This window comes from Asterias amurensis, chromosome 4, assembly GCF_032118995.1.
Source record: "Asterias amurensis chromosome 4, ASM3211899v1".
Taxonomy (NCBI): Eukaryota; Metazoa; Echinodermata; class Asteroidea; order Forcipulatida; family Asteriidae; genus Asterias; species Asterias amurensis.
Window position 1 is genome coordinate 23,573,402 of NC_092651.1, and position 22,806 is coordinate 23,596,207.

Sequence of the window (22,806 nt, forward strand, 5' to 3'; positions counted from 1 at the left end):
CATGAATAAAACGACAGTAACTCTACGTCACTTTTTACGCGTTGTCCTTTTGGAGTACTTGCATTTACGGAGTCCTCGACGTTGGTCGCTGGTGAGGTGTGATTTGCTAATATTCAAGTTACGTTTTCTGCACACCCAAAGCGTAAAAACTCACGTTGGTCCTTTTTTTGGTAATTCGCGTCACGATTTACGTGTAGTACATTCGGAGCATTAACATTTACGGTTTCTGTTCTTAGAAGTTCACTTGATTTACCAATAATCACAGCACAACGTTTAAAACAAAACATTCCTATCGCAAAAAGTGACGTCAATCTTTGACGAAATGGAACCTAAGCATCTTCAGCAACTGTACGAATAGATGGTAACCTTTGGCTTTTCAGAACTGAGAAGTCTCCCGAATTCCGAAACTTTACTCCGCGGTAGTAGAATATAAAGCAATACAGTTCTCTGAAGAACAGACTCTCCCTGGCAAGTAGATACACTCATGGTGTTACCGCAAACCAAATATATATTGCTACCTCACCATGCAATGCCTCAAATCTTATATAACAGTTGATCATCAGTTGAGTATTGTGTGTATGGGAAAATTAATCATTGGTAATCTTGTAGCACAACGGGAGGAGAATAGTGAAAAACGTGTTTTTAATTCGTCTTCATTATTAGACATGAACAATCATGTTGTTTGGGCTCCGTGGTCCAATCTGGGTGATTAAGCACCGGTTAATCATTAAACACAGAGTGAAAATTCAACAAACATTCTCTCATCGGAGTAAATATGATGAAGTTCCTTAATAAATATATTCTTTAATAGCTCAGAAAATTGGAGTATAGTGCGCTTTTACAGTCGAGCCTCTGCCGTATCGGTCGTCTTAGGCACCGCGTGGTAATGCCCGTTGCGGGTCATCTGAGAGAACCCACTTCCGGTACGAGAGGCCTGATGGCTTCCGCTCTTGGCGAAACCGTCCCTCCGTCCGTGCCGGTGAGCGCCGCGTCTAGACGGGCAGCAGGTATAGACAAGAGCCCAGAACTCCTCTCGGAACACCGGAGACATGACAAAGTAAATGATGGTGCTGATGACGGCATTCATCATCGCAATGCCCTCCACGATGAAGTATAACGAGTATTGAAAATCAAAGTCATTCAGGCTATTCGGATGGAAGTGCCAGGCTAGGTTAAAAGCGTAGTATGGTGCCCAGCACACTATGAAGGCAACTACCACGGTGATGAGCATGGGTATAATCTTCTGCTTTCGGACCAGGGTGATCTCCCGGTGACGTGGCGTTTCATGGCCGGGCGGGTGCCGATGGAACCATAGCTGGGCCGCAATCCGGATGTATACGAACCCCATCACTACAGCGGGAATCACAAATTCAAACACAGCTATGGTGACTATGTAGGCCTTACCGGCTTTATGGTTGTGCCAATACTCATTACAGAGCGTCATCTGAGCAAAAAACAAACGAGAAGAAGCAAATATTTCTGTTAAATATATTACTTTTGATTTCTCATAATGTATAATATACCGATACATTCATTTTGTTCCTCCCAAAATAAAAAACAAAATAAATACTGACTTTCATTATTCCTCACACAGGGGTCTGACTGGTTTATACATTTTCTCGGCCAAACGGTCCATAGTTTTATTGGAACTACGTTCTGGTATTGCCAGATTAATGTTTCGGTTGCATAGACCTATTTGCAATTATCCATTGCGCAAGCGCTAACTGTAGAATGAGGTGCATGCTGGTCTAGCTAGCGATCAAACTTGATCGCTTTCTAGACCAGCATGCACCTCATTCCACGTAAAACGCGTGCATATCGAGTATTATTGCGAAAAGGTCTATGGTGTTGCCACTGACCTTGAGCTAAACACGGTTTCGCCCTTCGGATGGGACGGTTAGCTGTGTGTGGTAATACCGGGCATTATCGGTGGTCTAGTTGGTAAGACACTGCTCTAGAATTGCAAAGGTCGTGGGTTCGAATCCTACCCGACTAATATGCCTGTGATTTTTTCATAGAACTCGGTAAAGTACCGAGTATACCGTGCTAACAAACATCGGTGTATGGGTAAAAACCAAACTTAAAAACCTATTACCAGTGTACGAAAATTTCAAGTAAAAAGTTGTTTTACATATTCACTGGTGCAGAAATCAAATCCCGTCGTTTCGCGTGTTAAGAGCGGGGTGGGGATTGCGATGACGATAGAAAACAACCAGATAGCACACACGATGACAGAGAGGGTGCCCTTGCCCATGCGGGGTCGTAGCGGGTTGAAGATACCGATGAATCTGCAGAAAACACGGTCAAAGTGGAGAGAAGAGAGAGGTCAGAACAAAGTCAATTATATTAGTAACTGTTAGATGGACTGGGTCGATTTCAGAAAGAGTTGGGACAACTTAGCACTATTCCTATAGGAGATATTGAAAACTATAATAAGGCTAGTCCTACATTGCCTTGTCCAAGGCTCTTTATACACGAATTCACGAACTGCATACTATACTATACTGCATGGTACATAACAGTAGTTGATATCATGGGGTCGAAGCATGGCTTTTCGAGGTTGTCCTCTGTCCTACCCCGTTTTAACCTCGTTGATACCTCGAAAAGCCATGCTTCATGCTTCGACCCCACGATATCAAGTTCTGTTAAGTACGTGCAGTATATAGTATCAATGCAGTTCGTGAATTGAGAGCGGGCCGGTGCTTGCGTAAAGAGCCTTGGACAAGGCTAAGTCATACACTGCAAAAAACTGTGGTGTTAAGTTGATTCTTTTGGTATCTATGTGACAACACCAGCATGTTGTTAATTTCACCAACGAAATGGGGATATTAAAATAACACCATATTGGTGATGTCACACATAGATACCAGTAAGAATCAATTTAACATCCCAGTTTTTGCAGCGTAAGTTTGGACGAGTAAACTCGTCCTAACTCAAGATTAGACTAGTCTTAACTCCGTGTAAAATCCACCCCTGGTCCCCGAGAGTAAAAAGTTTGGTATAACTTCCCACCGTGTAGTTTTGGGCATCGAGCATGCTTCATATTCATTCACAACCCACACATATCGCGTGAAAAACGGAACATCCCCAAAAGCAATGTTTTTTACGATCGAAACATCCCCAGCTTCAGGTGAACAGGTGACTTGAAATTGTTTGGAAGATGAAATATAAATCAAACCTTATTTGCAAAATCGATGTGAAGGATACTTCTTAGGTTTTACAGCTACTGGCAAACATAATTGTATGGGTAATGATGGAGGATTATGTGGTGTAGTGACTCTGAACGGATATGCAAGGTGACGTGTTTTGCACATCTGCTTGTGTTGGGCAAGAAGCGTGATACGACTCCAATTATAGCCGGTTCCCTCCGAGCAACGACATGGAGGAAAAGCTCTTTAGATGTTTTCAGGAGTGCGTTTTGGCGACCCAAAACCAAAGCCCAACCGACTCAACAAGTCGGTTACCGGTTGGTTTGAACGGCGTCACCGTAGTTTAACCGAACACGCGAACACGCTCTACCGATGACCTAAGTTTCTGGTTGGGGTTGCCAAATAACCGCCCTCAAGGTCAGGAAGAACCCTAATTAAAGGATACAACAAGATTTTGTAGAAGCTTTCAAGCAAGTTCGGCGTGTCGTGGTTGAGTGGTTATTTAAGAGCGCCGGACTCAAGTAACGGTGTTTATGCTTAATAAAGAGAGTGGGTTTGAGTCCCGGTCATGACACTTGTGTCCCTGAGCAAGACACTTTACCATAATTGCTTTGTCATTCGGATGGGTCATTAAAGGCAGTGGATACTATTGGTAATTACGCAAAATAATTATCAGCATAAAACCTCACTTGGTAACAAGTAATAGGGAGAGGTTGATATGATAAAACATTGTGAGAAACGGCTCCCTCTGAAGTAATGTAGTTTTTTAAGAAAGAAGTAATTTTCCACGAATTTGATTTCGAGACATCAAGTTTAGAATTTGAGGTCTCGAAATCAAGCATCTGAAAGCACACAACTTCGTGTGACAAGGATGTTTTTCTCTGTTATCTCGCAACTCCGATGACAAATCGAGCTCAAATTTTCACAGGTTTGTTTTTTATGCATATGTTGAGATACACCAAGTGAGACAACTGGTCTTTGAATATTACCAATAGTGTCCAGTGTCTTTAAGCCGTAAGTTATGTATATTACGACTGGTACTGGTAGTATACGTAAAAGAACCCTGAACATCCTGATAGAGTAGAAGACAGGGGTTAGCCCCTGTGTTTCTGGTTCATTGCAAGCACCCTTCCTTAAAGTTGTCATCAGGGGCCAATTTCATAGAGCTGCTTAAGCAAACAATTTGCTTAAGCACGAAAATAGCTCGCTTGTTTTACACATGTTACTGGCCAAAATTTCATGCCACATACATTGCTAATGACTAGTATTTAGTTGTTGTTTACTTAGCATAACAAGTGAGTGGAGTCTTGGCCGGTAATCTGATTTTACTAAGCAATGAATTTTTTACTTAAGCAAAAATTTTTGCTTAAGCAGCTCTATGAAATTGGGCCCAGATTTTAGAGCTACCGTGATTAAGAGCACCGGACTCAAGCTCTGGCGATTCTGATTGGCAGAGAGTGGATTTGAGTCCCGGTCGCTGCACTTGTGTGTACTTAAGCATAGATATAAGCTTTACCGAAATTATTTTGTCCTTCGGATGGGACATTAAGCCGTAGGTCCCGTGTACTAGTATTGGTAGTGCACGTAAAAGAACCCAAAAATACTTATCGAGGAAGAGTTGAGGTTTACCATGTGTGTTGGGTCACTAATAGCAAGCTCCTTTGTTAGCAGGTTTCGGCAGGCTTGCAAGCTAGAGTGATGTATTCCCTTTATGACGCATCCATGGCTTATAACCAATAATATTATAATAATTTTTAGACAAAAATGTATATTTTTATAATGGTATCAAATATTATTAGTTTGTAAAGCGTTATTGTTATTTAGTTATTTATCCATTTTAATTCTTTAGACATTTTATGCACAAGGGTTAAAATTGTGTTGGTAAGTGTTATGCTAAATAAATACATTAATATTCATTTTAAAACAAAATTGGACGCAGCACTTTGTACTTTTGCTAAGTGTTTCGCCTTGTAGCGAGTTTCCCCCGGCGCAAGAAGGGGGTTTTCAGACTGGGGCAGCCCGGCGCCTCGGGACACAGGGTTCACCTCATGTGTAGACGGATGTATCTTAAAAGGCGAGGAGAGATATTCCTTAATGGGAAATGGATATAAGCCAGCAACACCACACTGCGATATAAACCGGATTGGAGCTTCATTTATGAACCCGCAATTACACGCACACCGCCCGCTGACCTACACTTAACCACTCGGTGTTGCACTACACTATCTAGGAAATTAGATACACTTATTAATAGAGAACCAACCACACAGCGTGAATATTCCAATTCCATCCCAGCAGCAAGGAGTGTTAGATTATTCCAGGATTACCAATTGAAAGGGTTGAATTGAAGAAATCGTTACTTCCATCCGGGAGGGATGAATAAACAAAACGAGGTCCCGATAGAAAGATAGCCCGTTTCTCGCCTCTCTTTTGTTTCTCAAAAACAGCTGTTCGAGAAGCTTTCATCATCCTATAAGAATTGCCATGAAAGCTTCTCAGCTTCAAGGGATTATATTACATCAGAACCCTTAACATATAGAAGTGAAATTTTATACCGAAGTTAACAAATCCAGTGTGAGTTTAGTATTTTGAGATCGCAGCACCATTTTGTTTGTTGGATTTTACACAAACAAGACTTTAAGTAACATCACTAGTATTTGGATATTGTGTTCCAAGTGGAGTAAAAGAAGAAGTGGCCCATGGGCATTTCCCTGTTTTTTTGTGTGAGGATGGCTTAAAAAAAGGGAAAATAAAACATTCTCTTTCAAAAAACTCCATCATTCAGAAACTTGTGAAATCTTCTTCGAACTTGGTGGCAGGTTGTGAGCAAAAAATTGTAAATGTTTTTTTTTTCTTTCTGAGACTCGGTGGGTGCTCATCAAACTAAACATTTGGTGACTCTGACGAGTAGTCAATGGCTGGGGGTCAACAGGGTGAGGCTTCGAATCTCGGAAGTGATACTAACTTAGTGTTCTACGGATGGGACGTACAACCGTTGGCCACGTGTGTTGTGTAAGAACGTAAACTACAATGCACTTATCGTAAAAAGACGGGGTTTGCCCCAGTGTTCCTGGCTGAATTGGCAGCATATAGCGCCACAGCATGTAAACCATTCCATGGTGTTATATAGGGAATTGTAATTGTGTTGCCGGAAAATACTGAATGTTGAAGCGCCGTGAGCGTCACTGTGTGGCGAATATGGGCGCTATGAAAACAAGACACTAATTGTAATAAAACATTCGGAGATGTCTTTTGATGGTCTAAGTACAGTTTTCGTAAATTTATGCCGAAACTTCTCTCAAAAAGTTCCAGCATACTACCAGTTTCATTCAGCACGCACTTTCTGGCGAGGTTCATGCGAAAAGAAATATTTTTATAATTCCCCCAGACACAATGCTCTTGTAACTTTTCAAATAATCTATACGTCTCTCAAAAAATTCCAATTAACTTCCAGCTCCTGACTGCACTTTCTGACCAGGTTCATACTATGTTATTCCCCGGACACACCGTTCGTGTAATTTTTCAAATCATGTATTGCATCGGATTTGCAATCGCCAATGGCATTTCCATTTGAAAATACCCAATGTTGGTTAAAACACCCTGCCTTATTATCCAGACCCCCGGTCGACACCATTTGCGATTTCAATTACACTCCCCAGCAACTGTCATTTAAAGTAAGTAGATCGAAAGCTCACGTTGCGTTTCTGATCTAAGTGTTCCCAATCACCTCTCAAACACTCTCTTCAAACACGCACCGGGCAACGATCATGTTGGTCCGCGGGCAAATTGAACCGAACGCACCCATGACGTTTCCCCCCGTTGCGCACGGACGATTTGCCTCCCCACGATGCATTGATGCACAAAACAATAACGGGTATTTACTTTTCCCACTCAAAGCGGATAAGATGGTCGGGTTTAGCGTCGTACAAGCCACGGAAACTGCCGCAAGATCTCGCCTGAACCTGTGCCATATTACTGGCTTGTAAACTCTTTGATGTTCACCGAATCTATTGATAATTACCTACAGGAGACTTTGCCTATGTTCAGAACGCGTCCTATGCTATGTCAACCAGAATAAGTTCAAACCATGTCTTCTTCGCTTCTGGCGAGTGACCAAGAGACTAGTAAGAACAGATTAGAACACAACATTAATGTTCTAAAATATTGAGCCTGTCTGTGGTGACAAACATTAAAAGAGCGGGAGGAGGGAGGGGCTGGGTATGTCCATTCATTTTCAACAATAATTTAAGCGCACTTAGAAACTTAACTTAAAACAAAAATGAACTTGTTCCCTGACGGTATGTCGGGTCTGAATACTGTTTTGGTGTGCTTTCCTTCAATTACCAATCTATTTTGTGTACGGGCCCGATTTGATTTCTTGATACCACGATTGCCTTTAAAATTGTTGCTTTATTATATTCCCAGCCGTGACACTTGTGTCCTTAAGCAAGACACCTAACCATTGCTTCGTCCTTCGGATGGGACGTAAAGCCGTTGGTCCCATGTGTTGTGTAACGCATAAAAGAACCCAGTGCACTTATCGAAAAGAGAAGGGGTTCGCCCCGGTGTTCCTGGTTGTTGCTGCTGTATGCGCCGTAGCACATTGTAAACCCTTATAAGGTGCCAAATAATTGGGTCTCAGAATTCATCACTGCAACAATCTTTCTGAAGGTTTGTATAATTATACTCAGCGCCTTGAGAACCTTGTTTGGTAGCTACGTGCGCTATATAAGACTTCAATATTACAATTAAAATTGCATATACACATTCTCCGGTAACTTTTCGTCATTGTGCTAGACCAACGACGTAAATATCCTAAATGGAAAACAAGTCCTAACCGTAGTCTGTCTTGTGTTTTCTGTCTTCTGTATAGTATTTTATGTTGTTTGTCTGTCCATAGGTTAAGGCACAAAAGCCTCTGCTTCACCCTAACCTAATTGTTGTCCTACTTTAAGCATGCTTTAAGCTTCCTAATATATAACTATCTAAATCATTGTAAACTTTCATATCCTAAGATACTAAGTAATACTGTAAACTACTCATAATTTGAATATAGTTATCAAACTTTGTAAAATGTGTAAGTGTACATGTAGGGCAGCTATGAAATAAATGTGTGCAAAACAAACAAACATGCCGGTCATTCAACCTGTAAATTATATTCCACCACAGTGTCCCTGGCGGTTTATAAAACCCTGTGGATAATACAGCGTGTTGAAATGACAAAACAGCAACACCACTAACAGGCAGTTTTTGGAATCATAATATGGAGTTGGAAGTCTCTTCCCTTCCTAAAAATCCGGTTACCTAATACCTGGAATCTACCCTGGCTTTAACACCTTTATTATTCACCGTGACAAACACGGATAATCCATCACTCGGAGCAGATCGGAACTCCGCAACGATGGCCGTACAAAGCCGCTAGGGAAATAAGACACGTTCCATTTATCCGTTAAAACAGAAAAGAAATCCTGGATTTTTCACGAAAGGGTGAGCCCAAACCATCTTCTATAATGATGGAATGTGACGATGGTGAGATTAAGTTTCATCGCGACTATAGGCAAACTCCTGATTGAAAAAGAACGTATAACACCTGGGCGGATTGCATATAGCTATGGAGCGAATGAATTTGCTTCTGCTGAATGTTAGCCGTATAACCGAGCTTTAAAAGTTACAATGTGGTATTATGGTGGGTTTCAGCTACTATTGATGACTTGTTTGTAATGAAACGGGGATTTTTTTGATGTGATACAAACATTCCAGCTTAATCGCCAACTGAGCTCATGGCTCGAGAAATTGGACGAGAAAACTTCCCAAGTTGAATGGTAAACCCTACGACCGTGGATGTGGAAGGTAGGGGAAGGGTAAGAAGAGGAGTCAACTCTTGGACGGGATTTCTACGCAGTTAAAGGTTTCTCTCCTTTTATGCACAATCGTATGCGCTTATTTCGGTAGCCCTAAAATTCCCGCGTTTTCAATTACAAATTGCAGACGCGACACGCTGCGTAGCTTTCAAGTGATAACGCATGTTGAGCATCGACAGAAAATGTGCAATTTGTTGCACTGTTAAAACCAAATTACGAACTATAAATTTAAAAGATTTTGATTTACCAATGTATTTACACACAACGAACACACTAGACAATTTTGGTTTTACTCATGCAGTGATGTCTGCGAACATTAACCGCCCGCTGTAACTTTCTGCTGAGAAATCTCTACAGCCGTGTAAAGACCATACGCGATTTAAAGGAACACGTTGCCCTGGAACGGTCGAGTTGGTCCTTGAAAAGCGTTCTGTAACCATTTGTTATAAAATCGTTATGGTTAGAAAGATGTTGTAAAAGTAGAATACAATGATCCACACAAACATGCCTCGAAATTGCGTGGTTTCTTTTTACCTCGTCGACTAACACGGTCGGCCATTTATGGGAGTCAAATTTTTGACTCCCATAAATGGCCGACCGTGTTAGTTCGCGACGTAAAATGAAAACCGTGCATTTTTTAGTGATACTTATGTGGATTATTGTATTCTACTTTTAAAACATCTTTCCAACCATATGCATTTCATGACAAACGGTTTCAAACGCCTTTTGAAGACCAACTCGTCCGATCCAAGGCAACGTGTTCCTTTAATGACCGACGTATTATATACATATTGTTAAATGTTAAAATAGGCAAAATCAGCAAAATAATCAAATGTCGTCAACACTTTCAAATAAACTGTTCAAATAAAACTCTTACACAATTGGACTTCAGACTCGCATAACTTGACCTATTTGCAAGATATATGTCTCAAATAAGGTAGTGACTCTAGACAAGCACATTTTCTATTACTGATTCTATGTTAACATAGAGTTTGATTCTTATTCAACAGCAAAGGAATTCTACAAAATGCTTGCATTGTGTAACCCGATAGGCCTGAATATACCCTATTCAAGCCATTATATACTTTCGGAACAGAAAAAAAAGTTTTACAAGTAACTTACAGGGTTTACAGAAGGTAATGGTGAAAGACTTTTCTTGAAATATTGTTCAATTAAATGCTTTATTTTTCGAGAAAACATTAAAACAATTATCAATTCTCGATATCGAGAATTACTGATTTATTTTAAACACATGTCATGACACGACGAAACCTGCAGAAACAAGGGTGGGTTTCCCGTTATTTTCTCCCGACTCCCATGACCGATTGAGCCTAAATTTGTACAGGTTTGTTATTTATATATAAGTTGTGATACACGAAGTGTGGGCCTTTGGACAATACTTTTCACCGAAAGTGTCCAATGGATTTAAGAAAGGTTGACGAAGAACACTAAATCGAAGATTGGGGAGGAACATTTTGTTTTAACTGTGAAAGAAAACACACATTTATGTAGTGACTGGAAACCCTTTCCACAACCATGTTAGACTCCCGTCCCAAAGTATATTTCGGACAGGGTCCTTAGAGGAGGATTAAGGCATGAAGAGGAGGTCAGAGACAGGAAGAAACCCAAAAGCCTACCCGGTTAATCACTTTCTGTTCACGGGATGTACACCCCCAAGCGCGAAGCCTACTACTTTAATTAATTAATTGAATTACCAACCACAGCATTTTCTGTGGACAGAACGTGTTCTTTGAGCGTGTCTTCAAATAAAACCATTGTGTACCTAACTCATCCACTATAACAACTCTCACAGCTCTAGAACTATTTCCTTGGATAAATTTCAAACGGAAGGTAAATTTGCTTTGACTATTTCCAATCAGCTCAGTGGCTTTTATTTAGAGAAATCTCTCAAGTGCTTAGGGCTAATCGTACCAGTACTATCAATCGAGTTATGGGTCCGTGTAGACAGGCAACTCATAAACCTACACAACAAAATTACGTCCGGAAAGTAGACCGTTAAGCTGAGTAACTGGGTTGCGTCGGTATGTCGTCAGAATATCCAAATGCACGTACACGTACATACGCAGAAACGATCACTGAACTGAAAGAGTTTTTTTTCTTTTTTTCTTTCTTTTTGCTAAGACAAATTCGTCGATTTGAATAGGTTTTAGCCTAGTTTAAAGACAATGATGGACACTTTTGGTGATTGCCAAATACCAGTCTTCACAGTTGGTTTATCTTAACATATTATTCATAAAATAACAAACCTGTGAAAATTTGAGCTCATTCGGTCGTCGAAGTTGCGAGATAATAATGAAAGAAAAAAACACCCTTGTCACACGAAGTTGTGTGCTTTCAGATGCTTGATTTCGAGACCTCAAAATTATAAATCTGAGGTCTCGAAATCAAATTGGTAAAAATATACTTCTTTCTCGAAAACTATATTACTTCAGAGGGAGCCGTTTCTCACAATGTTTTATACTACAAGCCTCTCTCCATTACTCGTTACCAAGAAAAGTTTTATGCTAACTAATAGTAATCATTATTTTGAGTAATTATCAATAGTGTTTACTGCATTTAAGCTTCTGGCGCAATTTCATGGCTCGAGGCCGAATTCTGCACTTACGATCACGAATTCCGGTTACGGTGCCAAACGCCGAACTGCGCTAGCTGTGTAAGCGTAGAATGCTTAGTATCGTTGAGTACGCAAGTGCACAATCCAACACGCTCAGCTTACCCGTGAAATACGCTTGACGTAAGCTCGGAATTTCCTGCTGCTGTCTGCTAGCTCCGGTTATTTGCTTAGAGTTAAAGCAGAGCCACGAAATTGGGCCTTTATCAGCACTAATAAGTAATAGATCAGAAGCACGCACGGCGGATATCTCTGAAATTTTACGTCACAGCGTTGGTATAACACCTTTCTGTAGCATCTGGCGTGATAATGAACACGGTTTTTGCAATGCTTCAAGATCAACCACAAATCAAGATGCAATAACTATTTTAATATACCACACACCTCTTGTATCTCAACATTGCTAAAGTCAAAGGTTCAAAGTCATTGAACCTGATAGTGTGTTTTATTTTGGCAAATTGGACCTTTTACTGTACGTCGTCATGTCAGATTTGGGTAAAATCAGACTGACTTGTTGTTGAGATGCACTGTAGATGTCCATACAAAGAAATAATCAACAACACTAACACAAAACAACCACAGACTATCAATTTATCAACGCCGGAGAGTCGACACACTGCAATAATTTATTGGTAACTAAAAAAAGACGTTCAATTTCTAAATTTGTTTAGTTGAAACGAAAATCTGTGTGGTGATGATATCCTTTCAATTTATTAACCTATATGCAAACACCCCACATAATGAAACAAACAAGAACAAAAATCTCACAAATCCCAGCTTAACTTCATTATTCATAATTACATGACAGCTAAAAAGCTTCCCCTTGAAGAACCAAACAAATCAAACGAGGCATCATTTGTTGCATTATTCGATGCGTCAACGCCCGCTACATACTCCGCCCACACCCCACCCCCACCCCGTTGCTACGCGTGATCTCGAGTGACACGAGACAGGGGCTGGAGGGTTCGTGGCACGCCAACCTGGTTTTTTCTTTGCATTTTCTTTTCTTTATATCCTCCTATAAATATCTTACTGAGGGTTCTTTGAACATAAAGGAGACCAGAGAAAAGCCTGGGGTGCTCATGCTCTAGAAACATAACACTTAATTACTTCTTCTGACAGGTATTGAATTGTCGATGTATTAATATAATCCAACGAGTCATATTATTGTCGTGTTGCTATGAAAACGATGACAACTGACTTCTAACAGATGAAGAAAATTAGGTTTTCTCTATAGCTTTCCACTCTTACCCAAATAAGAGCTGCGCAGGGGAAACTGGATGTGGGGGATGTGAGGGGTCAAACAATGGAAAAGAAATACGCGTGTGTGTCCGCGCCATGCAGTCACACAACTCTCTGCATGTGCAGTGCCCCAACCTCGTTCCCAGGGGTGATCGATCTCACCGCGCTACTTTTTCCCAGCATGCCTTTTACAAAAGGTACCGATACGGCGCGCTGCCCATGGTAGCGAGGCTGGCAGGGCCCAATTTCATAGAGCTGCTTAACGGCTGATTCCGAAAAGGCATGTTAACCTTCCGGGGTAACTGCACGAATTAAATGACGTCACAAATCCATGGTGAACGCGCAATGTGGCCGCCTAATTTGTCTGCTAGTCTGTGAAATACGCTTGCACCTTGGCAATTTTGTTTTACGTCATAGTCAAGCTGTCAAATGCAATCACAAACGTGAGAAATAGATAATTTAATGTAACACTAACAGTCTATACACGGTGCAATGCGTCTGTGGCCAGTTATCATTTAGCCGCCATTTTGTTTTCTCCCACTCAAATCAGTGTATCCAAACCGAGGCTGGGTGGAAGAGTATGGCCCAATCTAATATGAACCTAGCTATGATTGCCTTTGATGAAGCAACAAACGTTCACCACCTCAAAATCACTCTTTTCTACAAACCATTTTCTTTTCTTGAGGGTGCTAGGCAATCCAGCATCAAATACATCAAACTAGCCTGGTAGTGATGTTGTTTGGACACTGTCTCAGATGTAGTTTAAATTAAGCCTAACCATGTCATTGACACACTTATAGAGACATTTTTCCAGACGACTAACCATTTTGCTGTTTTTACAGAAGGGCGATTTCCCAGCCAGATGTTTTGACAAAACCGCCAAATCAACATTTTGTGCTTCATGAACAAACATCGCGCACCAATCTACAACTTGAGTTCCACTCATATCTTTGTTAATACGCCCCAAACCTTAATGACATTTATTTTTTGAAGGTGTAAAACTCTACACGAGATATATTCTACGATTTATTTAATCTAATTTCTTCGGGTCGAAAAAATTTGGCAACAACTTTACGATTTATTTGATTCCAGCTTTGGTTAATATAATTATTTGTAAATGTCACGCTGTATGAGTTATTTGGTGTATTTGGTTTATCATGTTTGACAATTTTGAAGTACTAGTTGCTTTTTATTTTTATTTTTTATTTTGTTGGACATTTGATTATGTTTGTAAATAGTAAGAACAAATTTAGTTTATGAGTAACGCGTATTTTCCTGTTGCTTTGCATATTATGCGGACCTTATTGATGAGCTCGTTTGAAGTGTTACTGACATTAATACGGTTTTGTTTTGTTTTAAATAAATGTAATTGTACACGGTGTCACCACTAATCATAGTTTCAAATTAACTAGAATGTCTAACAATATATTCTAAAACCATAACACTGTGGAAAAAAAGACGTTGATCGCTTCCCATCAGCTGTGATGGTTGAAAAATTGAAGATGTTTATGGTAGACTTGGAAAGGAAGAAAAACAAAGTTCAAGAAGAGAAGACGACAAAAATGAACCTGGCGAGTCAACATGACCAGAGGCTAGTTGACAGGAACAATCCCCGTCGAGTCCGTTACGGTGGCAACATATCCACCGGACCGATGTTCCGAAATTCCCCCGGAGTATCACAGGTGATCAGTAGGTGGTAACTTGCAAATGTTGACTGACCATAGCCTAGATAAACACAACGGACAAACCTAGAAGCGATTTCTGTAATGAACACGGGAAGCCATTTTCCCCTCTCGCCGGAAATGAGAGAACTCTTTAATAAACATCACATCCAAGCAATTGGGTGTCCCTGCAGACACTCGTTCCTGACGCCGTATATGCAGCAAATCTCACGGTAGGTAAATGTTGGTTAAACGCTTGATTAAATATCATAGTCAGCAAGTACATTTTGGAAGCATGCATTGTCCATTTGGAAATCACTTTGGAAATTGTTTTCTTGATAAAAACGAGCGTGTGGTTGATGATTCAATAAATGAATTAAAAAGATCATTGGGCAGACATTATGGCAGTGCACTATTTAGTTTGGGTGTATACACTAACAGACAGACTTGTGTCCACCGTTAATATCTCAAAACGGCTTATGGTTTAGTCATCCTTTAAAGGTGGATAGATAGACAAAATAGTTTATTCATTATTTCAAAAACAGAAAAAGACATCACAATTAGAAGATTAGTGTTGCGTCTAAACTAACACTAATTCAATTAAAAAATCATTAGAAAATTACTAAAAAAAGAAACAGTAATTAATGATCAAATGATTAAACAACATTTTGGTTTTGTCAGTTACATGGTGATTTACACAGGGCACAATTATTAAGAGAGATACAATAAAAGTGACATTTGAAAGTTATTAGTTGAATAAATCGTCAACGTCGAGTCCGTCAACGAAGCGAGTTGACAATGGGTACCAACATCTATCATCTCTGGTCTAAGCAATCATAAATGGACAACGCGGAATTTTGAAAGTCGCCTTTAAAGGCCAGTGGACACTATTGCTAATTGTCAAAGATCAGTCTTCTCACTTGTTGTATCTCAACATATGCAAAAAATAACAAACCTGTGAAAATTTGAGCTCATTGGACATCGAAGTTGCGAGATAATAATGAAAGAAGAAAAAACCTTGTCACACGAAGTTGTGTGCTTTCAGATGCAAGTTGATTTCGAGACCTCATATAATTTTGAGGTCTCGAAAACAAAATCGTGGAAAGTTACTTTTTTTCTCGAAAACTACGTTACTTAAGAGGGAGCCGTTTCTCAATGTTTCATACTATCAACCTCTTCCCATTACTTGTTACCAAGTTTGGTTTTATGGCAATAAATATTTTGAGTAATTACAAACAGTGTCCAGTGCCTTAAAGAGGCCTTCTTTGTTTGATTTCTAACTAACAGTTTTATCAAATTTTTATCAAATTTAATCAAATTTTTCTATTTTGTTGTGCATTCATGCCTGGAGCTTTTCTTCTTTTATTTTAAGTCAGAGTTTGTTGTTTTTTGTAGTTTTTAACAATAATGAATGTAAACACGCCAATTTAAGTCTTTTTAACTTCTGTCGTGTATTTTGTGATATTTTTAATAAACCTTAATGAATTGAATTGAATTGAATTAAATTAAATTGAAAAAAAAATTCTCGCAGGATACGAACTACCATTTTTATAACAAGATAGCTTCCGAATAAAATTCAATTCGTTTGTAGTTTGTAAAGTATGACCTTACTTTTAATGATGTGGAAGGAAAAAACATTTATAACCTAAGATTTTTCAATAACAGTCAAAACCAACAAACTAAAACTAAACAAGATAGATACCCGAGAAAATGGCTATAAACAATGAAGTGGTCAACTCTTAGGGAAACACCTTTAAAAATCACCGCATTTGACGATTTTTGCTTGCACGGTCTTTGTTCGGGGTATAGTTTTCATTTTCTTAGAATTGTTTAATCAAAATTGGAAATCAAATGTGGGAACGTTTCAAGAAGTAACTGTCAAAACGACTAATGGCAAAATGTAATTATTCTTTTTCAAGTCGTTATTACTCCTCAAGTGTCAGCATTGAAGTTGAACCATGGAACAGCATCACCCTTAATATTGGAAATATGTTAACATTATTGGGTAAAGATACAATACAAATCACATTTTGAGTGTACCAGTTGAATATTTAAAAAAAAAACCAGAGAAAATGGTTATAAACAAGTGTTCAACTCATGGAACAAAACCCTTATAAACGTGCCTGAACCGAAAATGTCAATTCGTGAACTTTGCTGAAATTTATTTTAAATGTGTTCAATTAATAAGGAAATCGAGTCATATGATTATAAATAGATTTTAATTGTGTAAAAATTATAATGATTTCGATTACCCTTATCCAGCGCTTTCTGAGAGAATTGCGAAAAGCTCCATTTATACGTACTCACAAACTTCATAGTTGGGAGCTCGAATTTGTAAAACAGCTTTAATACAGCCTGGAGGTCTAACAAAGCAAACTCCCAGACATGACGTCAGCCGCATTGTCCTTTGACGCGCACCGTCAACGGAAGAAGTGTTTTAAATTTTTCAAAACTTTTAGGTTGGGACCTGATTTTTTTAATCGATAGTTACAACAATTTCAGAAGTTATAAACAAGTTAAGTTAGCATTTCCGTTAAAAACATTCTGCTCAAGTAGCTATTTAAAACAAACACGACCTAAGGGTTTTTGCTTGCATAGCTTTCGTGATTGCTCTGAATGTTTTCTCATTTATCGATGGTCAATGCATCTGACAGAGGTGTTTCTCATGGTAACTCATGGCATCTTGCAAAAGGTAATTAGTCTGTTCTCAAATCGTTATTACTCATTAAGGTGTCAGACCTTTAAACCCTGGAACAACACTACACTTGTTGTGGAAGTGTGCATTATTAGGTGAAGAAACCATGGCTACAATAAAAAGTTGCAAGACACAACTCTCATAATAACTTATGGCAAGTAGCAAAAAGTAATAAGTCTTTTCTCCAATCGTTAATACACATCAGGGGTTAGACCTTTAAGATAAATCCAGGAACAATCTCCGCAATTGCTGTTAAAAGGCTACATTATTTGGTAAAGAAACCACGGCACTTCAATTCCAGATAAGCAAGAGCAATGGACAGTTGCAAGGACCTTCTTGAGTCAGACCGTGTATGTTTTTTCAAGAAACAAAAGCAGCAAGTTCTTGAAGCTGTTTCCATTAATCGATCCAACGCGGCCATCAAATCAAACGAAGACCGAATTCCACCCATCCATGTTGAGACTAGACTTGATTCAAGTTCCTCCGTGTTGAGACTAGACTTGATTCAAGTCCCGTTCTCGTGCGGGAGGTCCCAAAGCATATCGTGCCAACTAGCAAACAAAAGTAATGTACATATAGCGAGGTGCGGTAACGCCATGTAATGATAATCTAAAAAAAAAAAATAATAATATTATTATTAGCTGTTTCGTAGCGAAGCGCAGCGAAACAGCTCTTGTTTTTGTTAAAGTTTTTTTAGCTGTTTCGTAGCGAAGCGCAGCGAAACAGCTCTTGTTTTTGTTAAAGTTTTTTTTATTATTATTATTATTATTATTATTATTATTATTTTTTTTTTTATTTGTCATCTTCAGAAAAATTTCATATAAGTGCTGATTTGCAATGTTCCCAAAGAGCAATTGCAATGAAATTTTCAGGGATGAAAGGTATTGGTGCAATGATCATTGCGAAACAAGGATGTCATTATGACATAATCAGAAGTCACGTGACGTCATCTTAAAGGTGTTGTATTTTAAATGTTTGAAAATTTATAACAAATCAGCCACAAGAGACCGTAGGTTTCTGTTTGCGGGATTGGGGAGGAATAAATAAGGTCTTCATGTTGTTTCGTGTGCGTGACCTCACATGACCTCTACTTCCGGTCGAAACCGGAAGTGGCCCTCTAATTCAAAATTGGAAAAAGATATGAAGTTGCTTTTAACGATGTTAGGTGTGGCAAGGGTGGGCAGTTCAAAAAAAATACCAATGACGTCACAAAATGCAACGGCGCCCTCTAGCGGCAGGTTGAAAACTCGTCAAAATGGACTTTTTGAAGATGTGTGTGGTGAAGTTTTTTGTAATCACTTCAAATTTTACACACATGTTAACTGTCAGGCAGCCATCATATGTGTGAAGTTTCAGATCAATGACGTCATTGGGGGTCACGTGACGCGGCCTTAAAGGTGCACTTTTTGAACTAATATAACTCTCTAAGTAATTATGCGATTATGTTGAAACTTGGTAGGTTGTTAGATATTGGCAAGCTCTCGTGAATTGTGAAATGACGTCATAGTGACGTCATCACACGATATTTTATGATTTTTTCAATTTTTGCACCTTTAACGAATAAATTGCTATCCGAACATGGTATAATCCAATTTTTTTTTTTTTTTAATAGCCTGGATTAGTCATAACTGCTTTAAAAAAAGAATAAATTTCAAATTCAGTTGACAAAATTTAAATTGTTATTAACGAAACAGCTCTGCATTTGTGCACAAATGCAATCATGTCTAGTTTATTATTATTATTATTATTATTTTTTTTTTTATTTGTCATCTTCAGAAAAATTTCATATAAGTGCTGATTTGCAATGTTCCCAAAGAGCAATTGCAATGAAATTTTCAGGGATGAAAGGTATTGGTGCAATGATCATTGCGAAACAAGGATGTCATTATGACATAATCAGAAGTCACGTGACGTCATCTTAAAGGTGTTGTATTTTAAATGTTTGAAAATTTATAACAAATCAGCCACAAGAGACCGTAGGTTTCTGTTTGCGGGATTGGGGAGGGATAAATAAGGTCTTCATTTTGTTTCGTGTGCGTGACCTCACATGACCTCTACTTCCGGTCGAAACCGGAAGTGGCCCTCTAATTCAAAATTGGAAAAAGATATGAAGTTGCTTTTAACGATGTTAGTGCGTGGCAAGGGTGGGCAGTTCAAAAAAAATACCAATGACGTCTCAAAATGCAACAGCGCCCTCTAGCGGCAGGTTGAAAACTCGTCAAAATGGACTTTTTGAAGATGTGTGTGGTGAAGTTTTTTGTAATCACTTCAAATTTTACACACACGTTAACTCTCAGGCAGCCATCATATGTGTGAAGTTTCAGATCAATGACGTCATCGGGGGTCACGTGACGCGGCCTTAAAGGTGCACTTTTTGAACTAATATAACTCCCTAAGTAATTATGCGATCATGTTGAAACTTGGTAGGTTGTTGGATATTGACAAGTTCTTATGAAATATTAAAGGACGTCATGATGACGTCATCAAATGATTTTTTATAATTTTTTCAATTTTTGCACCTTTAACACATAAATTGCTATCTGAATATGGTATAATCCAAATTATTTTTTATTTATGCCACACTGGGCAAAATTGCTTTGAATACCCAACAAATTTAAAACTCAGTTGAGAAATTTGAATTTTTTTTTGACGAAACAGCTCTGCATTTGTGCACAAATGCAATTTAGCTCTAGTTTATTATTATTATTATTTTTTTTTTTATTTGTCATCTTCAGAAAAATTTCATATAAGTGCTGATTTGCAATGTTCCCAAAGAGCAATTGCAATGAAATTTTCAGGGATGAAAGGTATTGGTGCAATGATCATTGCGAAACAAGGATGTCATTATGACATAATCAGAAGTCACGTGACGTCATCTTAAAGGTGTTGTATTTAAAATGTTTGAAAATTTATAACAAATCAGCCACAAGAGACCGTAGGTTTCTGTTTGCGGGATTGGGGAGGAATAAATAAGGTCTTCATTTTGTTTCGTGTGCGTGACCTCACATGACCTCTACTTCCGGTCGAAACCGGAAGTGGCCCTCTAATTCAAAATTGGAAAAAGATAAAGATATGAAGTTGCTTTTAACGATGTTAGTGCGTGGCAAGGGTGGGCAGTTCAAAAAAAATACCAATGACGTCACAAAATGCAACGGCGCCCTCTAGCGGCAGGTTGAAAACTCGTCAAAATGGACTTTTTGAAGATGTGTGTGGTGAAGTTTTTTGTAATCACTTCAAATTTTACACACATGTTAACTGTCAGGCAGCCATCATATGTGTGAAGTTTCAGATCAATGACGTCATTGGGGGTAACGTGATGCGGCCTTAAAGGTGCACTTTTTGAACTAATATAACTCCCGAAGTAATTATGCGATTATGTTGAAACTTGGTAGGTTGTTGGATATTGACAAGTTCTTGTGAATTGTGAAACGACGTCATGGTGACGTCATCACATTATTTTTTATGATTTTTTAAATTTTTGCACCTTTAAGTCATAAATTGCTATCTGAACTTGGTATAATCAAAATTATTTTTTTTAAATAGGCTGGACTGTCATTATTGCTTTGATGCAAAGAGAATTTCAAATTGAGAGGGACAATTTGAAAATTTTATTAACGAAACAGCTCTGCATTTGTGCACAAATGCAATCATGTCTAGTTATTATTTTTTTTATTATTGATTATTAATCAATAATATAAAAAAATACTTATATATAGCACCTTTATCAAGGGGCTTAACACAAAATCAAAATAAACAATTACGTAAAGAATCAAAAACGTAAACGAGTTCGGGCGGTTCTGAAATAACCACTGGTTTCAACTCGACGTTTCGCTCAGTATGCTCTGATCGTCTTCAAAAATAGTGTAGCTATTGTGGTTCGGCACAGGTTGTAGGATTTTTTCTGATCTTTGTCGGTGGGACTGGGAATAAAAGGACTCTCGCGGGATTGGGACTTGAGTCAAGTCTATGTTTAGACTGAGAGATTGAATGATCAACCTTCAAAACGTGACTCCACCCTCGATCCCAACTCTAACTTCAAGTAATCTTTGCACACAGTGTATAACACGTCACTCAACGGCCTTCCCCTTTGCGGATTTATTCAATAAACATGGCGGGGACGATCTAAAGACTATAATAAAACATTCTTTTGTCAACATCTGGGAACACGGAATGTTGAGGATGGGACTTTAATTTGATGAAAGCAATATATAATGGATTTAATGTGAAATACAAAACCTCATCGGATAGAGTGATGTTTTTTAGAACAACACAACAGAGAGATCTAATAAAATGAAAATAATTATACTTCACTAATTGGTTATAATGGTACACGGTTCCTATTTTATTTGGACGTTGATAATTTAAGAATGCCAACCTTTCGCACTTTGTGTGATCCAATGTATGAAACTGTGAATTTGAATAGATGGAAATTTGCATCAGGGCTAGTAAACATTAATTATATAGGTAAAAACCAAAACTAATATTCAAAAAACCTGTGAAAGTTTGGGCCAAATCTGTCGTCGGAGTGGATGGAAAAAGTGCACAAATTCAAACATCGGTTTTCGGATTTGCTTTTGAGATATTAAATTTGAGCCTTACTTTATTCCCTTCATTGTTACTTATTTTGTGCTTTTTTAGTTAGTCCAATATTTTAAGTACCCCCATACTGTATCAAAAACATTACAGGTCAAAAAAAAAATTGTTTAAACTTACTTTTAAACTTTTTAAAAATACTGTTTTCAATCATTGTGTATTTTGCTTTACAGCGTATCGAAACTGTGTTTTCATGAAGGCGGCAGTTTTATTAACCTAACAAATGGTAGTTGTTTTCTTTATTGTCATTTCAAGTTGACATTTATTTCCATGATGCAAAATGCACTTGCCAGCTTCACAGCTTTTATGACAGCACTTCTTCAAATAATACCATTCTATGAACGACACCAACAAGTCTGCCTTTAAAAGCAGTTTCACTTGATGCGAGTATGTATAAGTTAAGATATTTGGCATATGCTGTGATTGTCTCTGATACTGTTATTGTTTTCATTATATTGATAGAAATAATGTAAAAAGAACAGCAACAAAGTACATTGACGTGTATAGTGTTGGCTCCAAAACACACTGTAGTTTCACTGGACAGCCCATCCCAGTAAGCACCCGATACTCCATTGATCCCACTGAATTAAAATGCACTACGTCCGTTATGGATCTCGCGTCATCATCGAACACGCCATAAAATCCCATCATGACACACCAGATACGTCCGGAATGGGTACCACGGAAACACGCCATAAATCCCATAGACACACCAGATAAGTCTGGCGTGAGTACCATGGAAACACCTGACACGCGAGAAGATCCCACGGAAAATACCCGAGCCCAATGTCACGGCTCTATACTTACCGTACGGTAAGAAGAGAATCAGCGCTTACCTAAGCAGAAAATTCTGGGCTTATGTTTAGCGTATTTCACGAGTAATGGGCCTGTCACACCTTCGAATGTTTTTGCTCGTCCGCTTGATTTCTCCATGGTATTCTTACATCTCTCTTATATTCATGCATGACGTCAC

The 22,806-nt window shown here is 38.6% G+C and overlaps 1 protein-coding gene across 1 annotated transcript in view; it reads right to left on the reverse strand.

The window, feature by feature from the left end:
• Nucleotides 1-294: 294 nt before the first annotated feature.
• Nucleotides 295-22,806, reverse strand: part of LOC139936297 (prokineticin receptor 2-like) — a 48,060-nt gene continuing 25,548 nt past the window's right edge. Inside the window, exons 2-3 of the mRNA XM_071931085.1 lie at nucleotides 2,132-2,288; nucleotides 295-1,444 (exon numbers count right to left, since the gene is read on the reverse strand). Coding sequence (XP_071787186.1) covers nucleotides 839-1,444; nucleotides 2,132-2,288 — 763 coding nt within the window. The 3' untranslated portion in view covers nucleotides 295-838. The remainder of the gene's footprint in view (nucleotides 1,445-2,131; nucleotides 2,289-22,806) is intronic.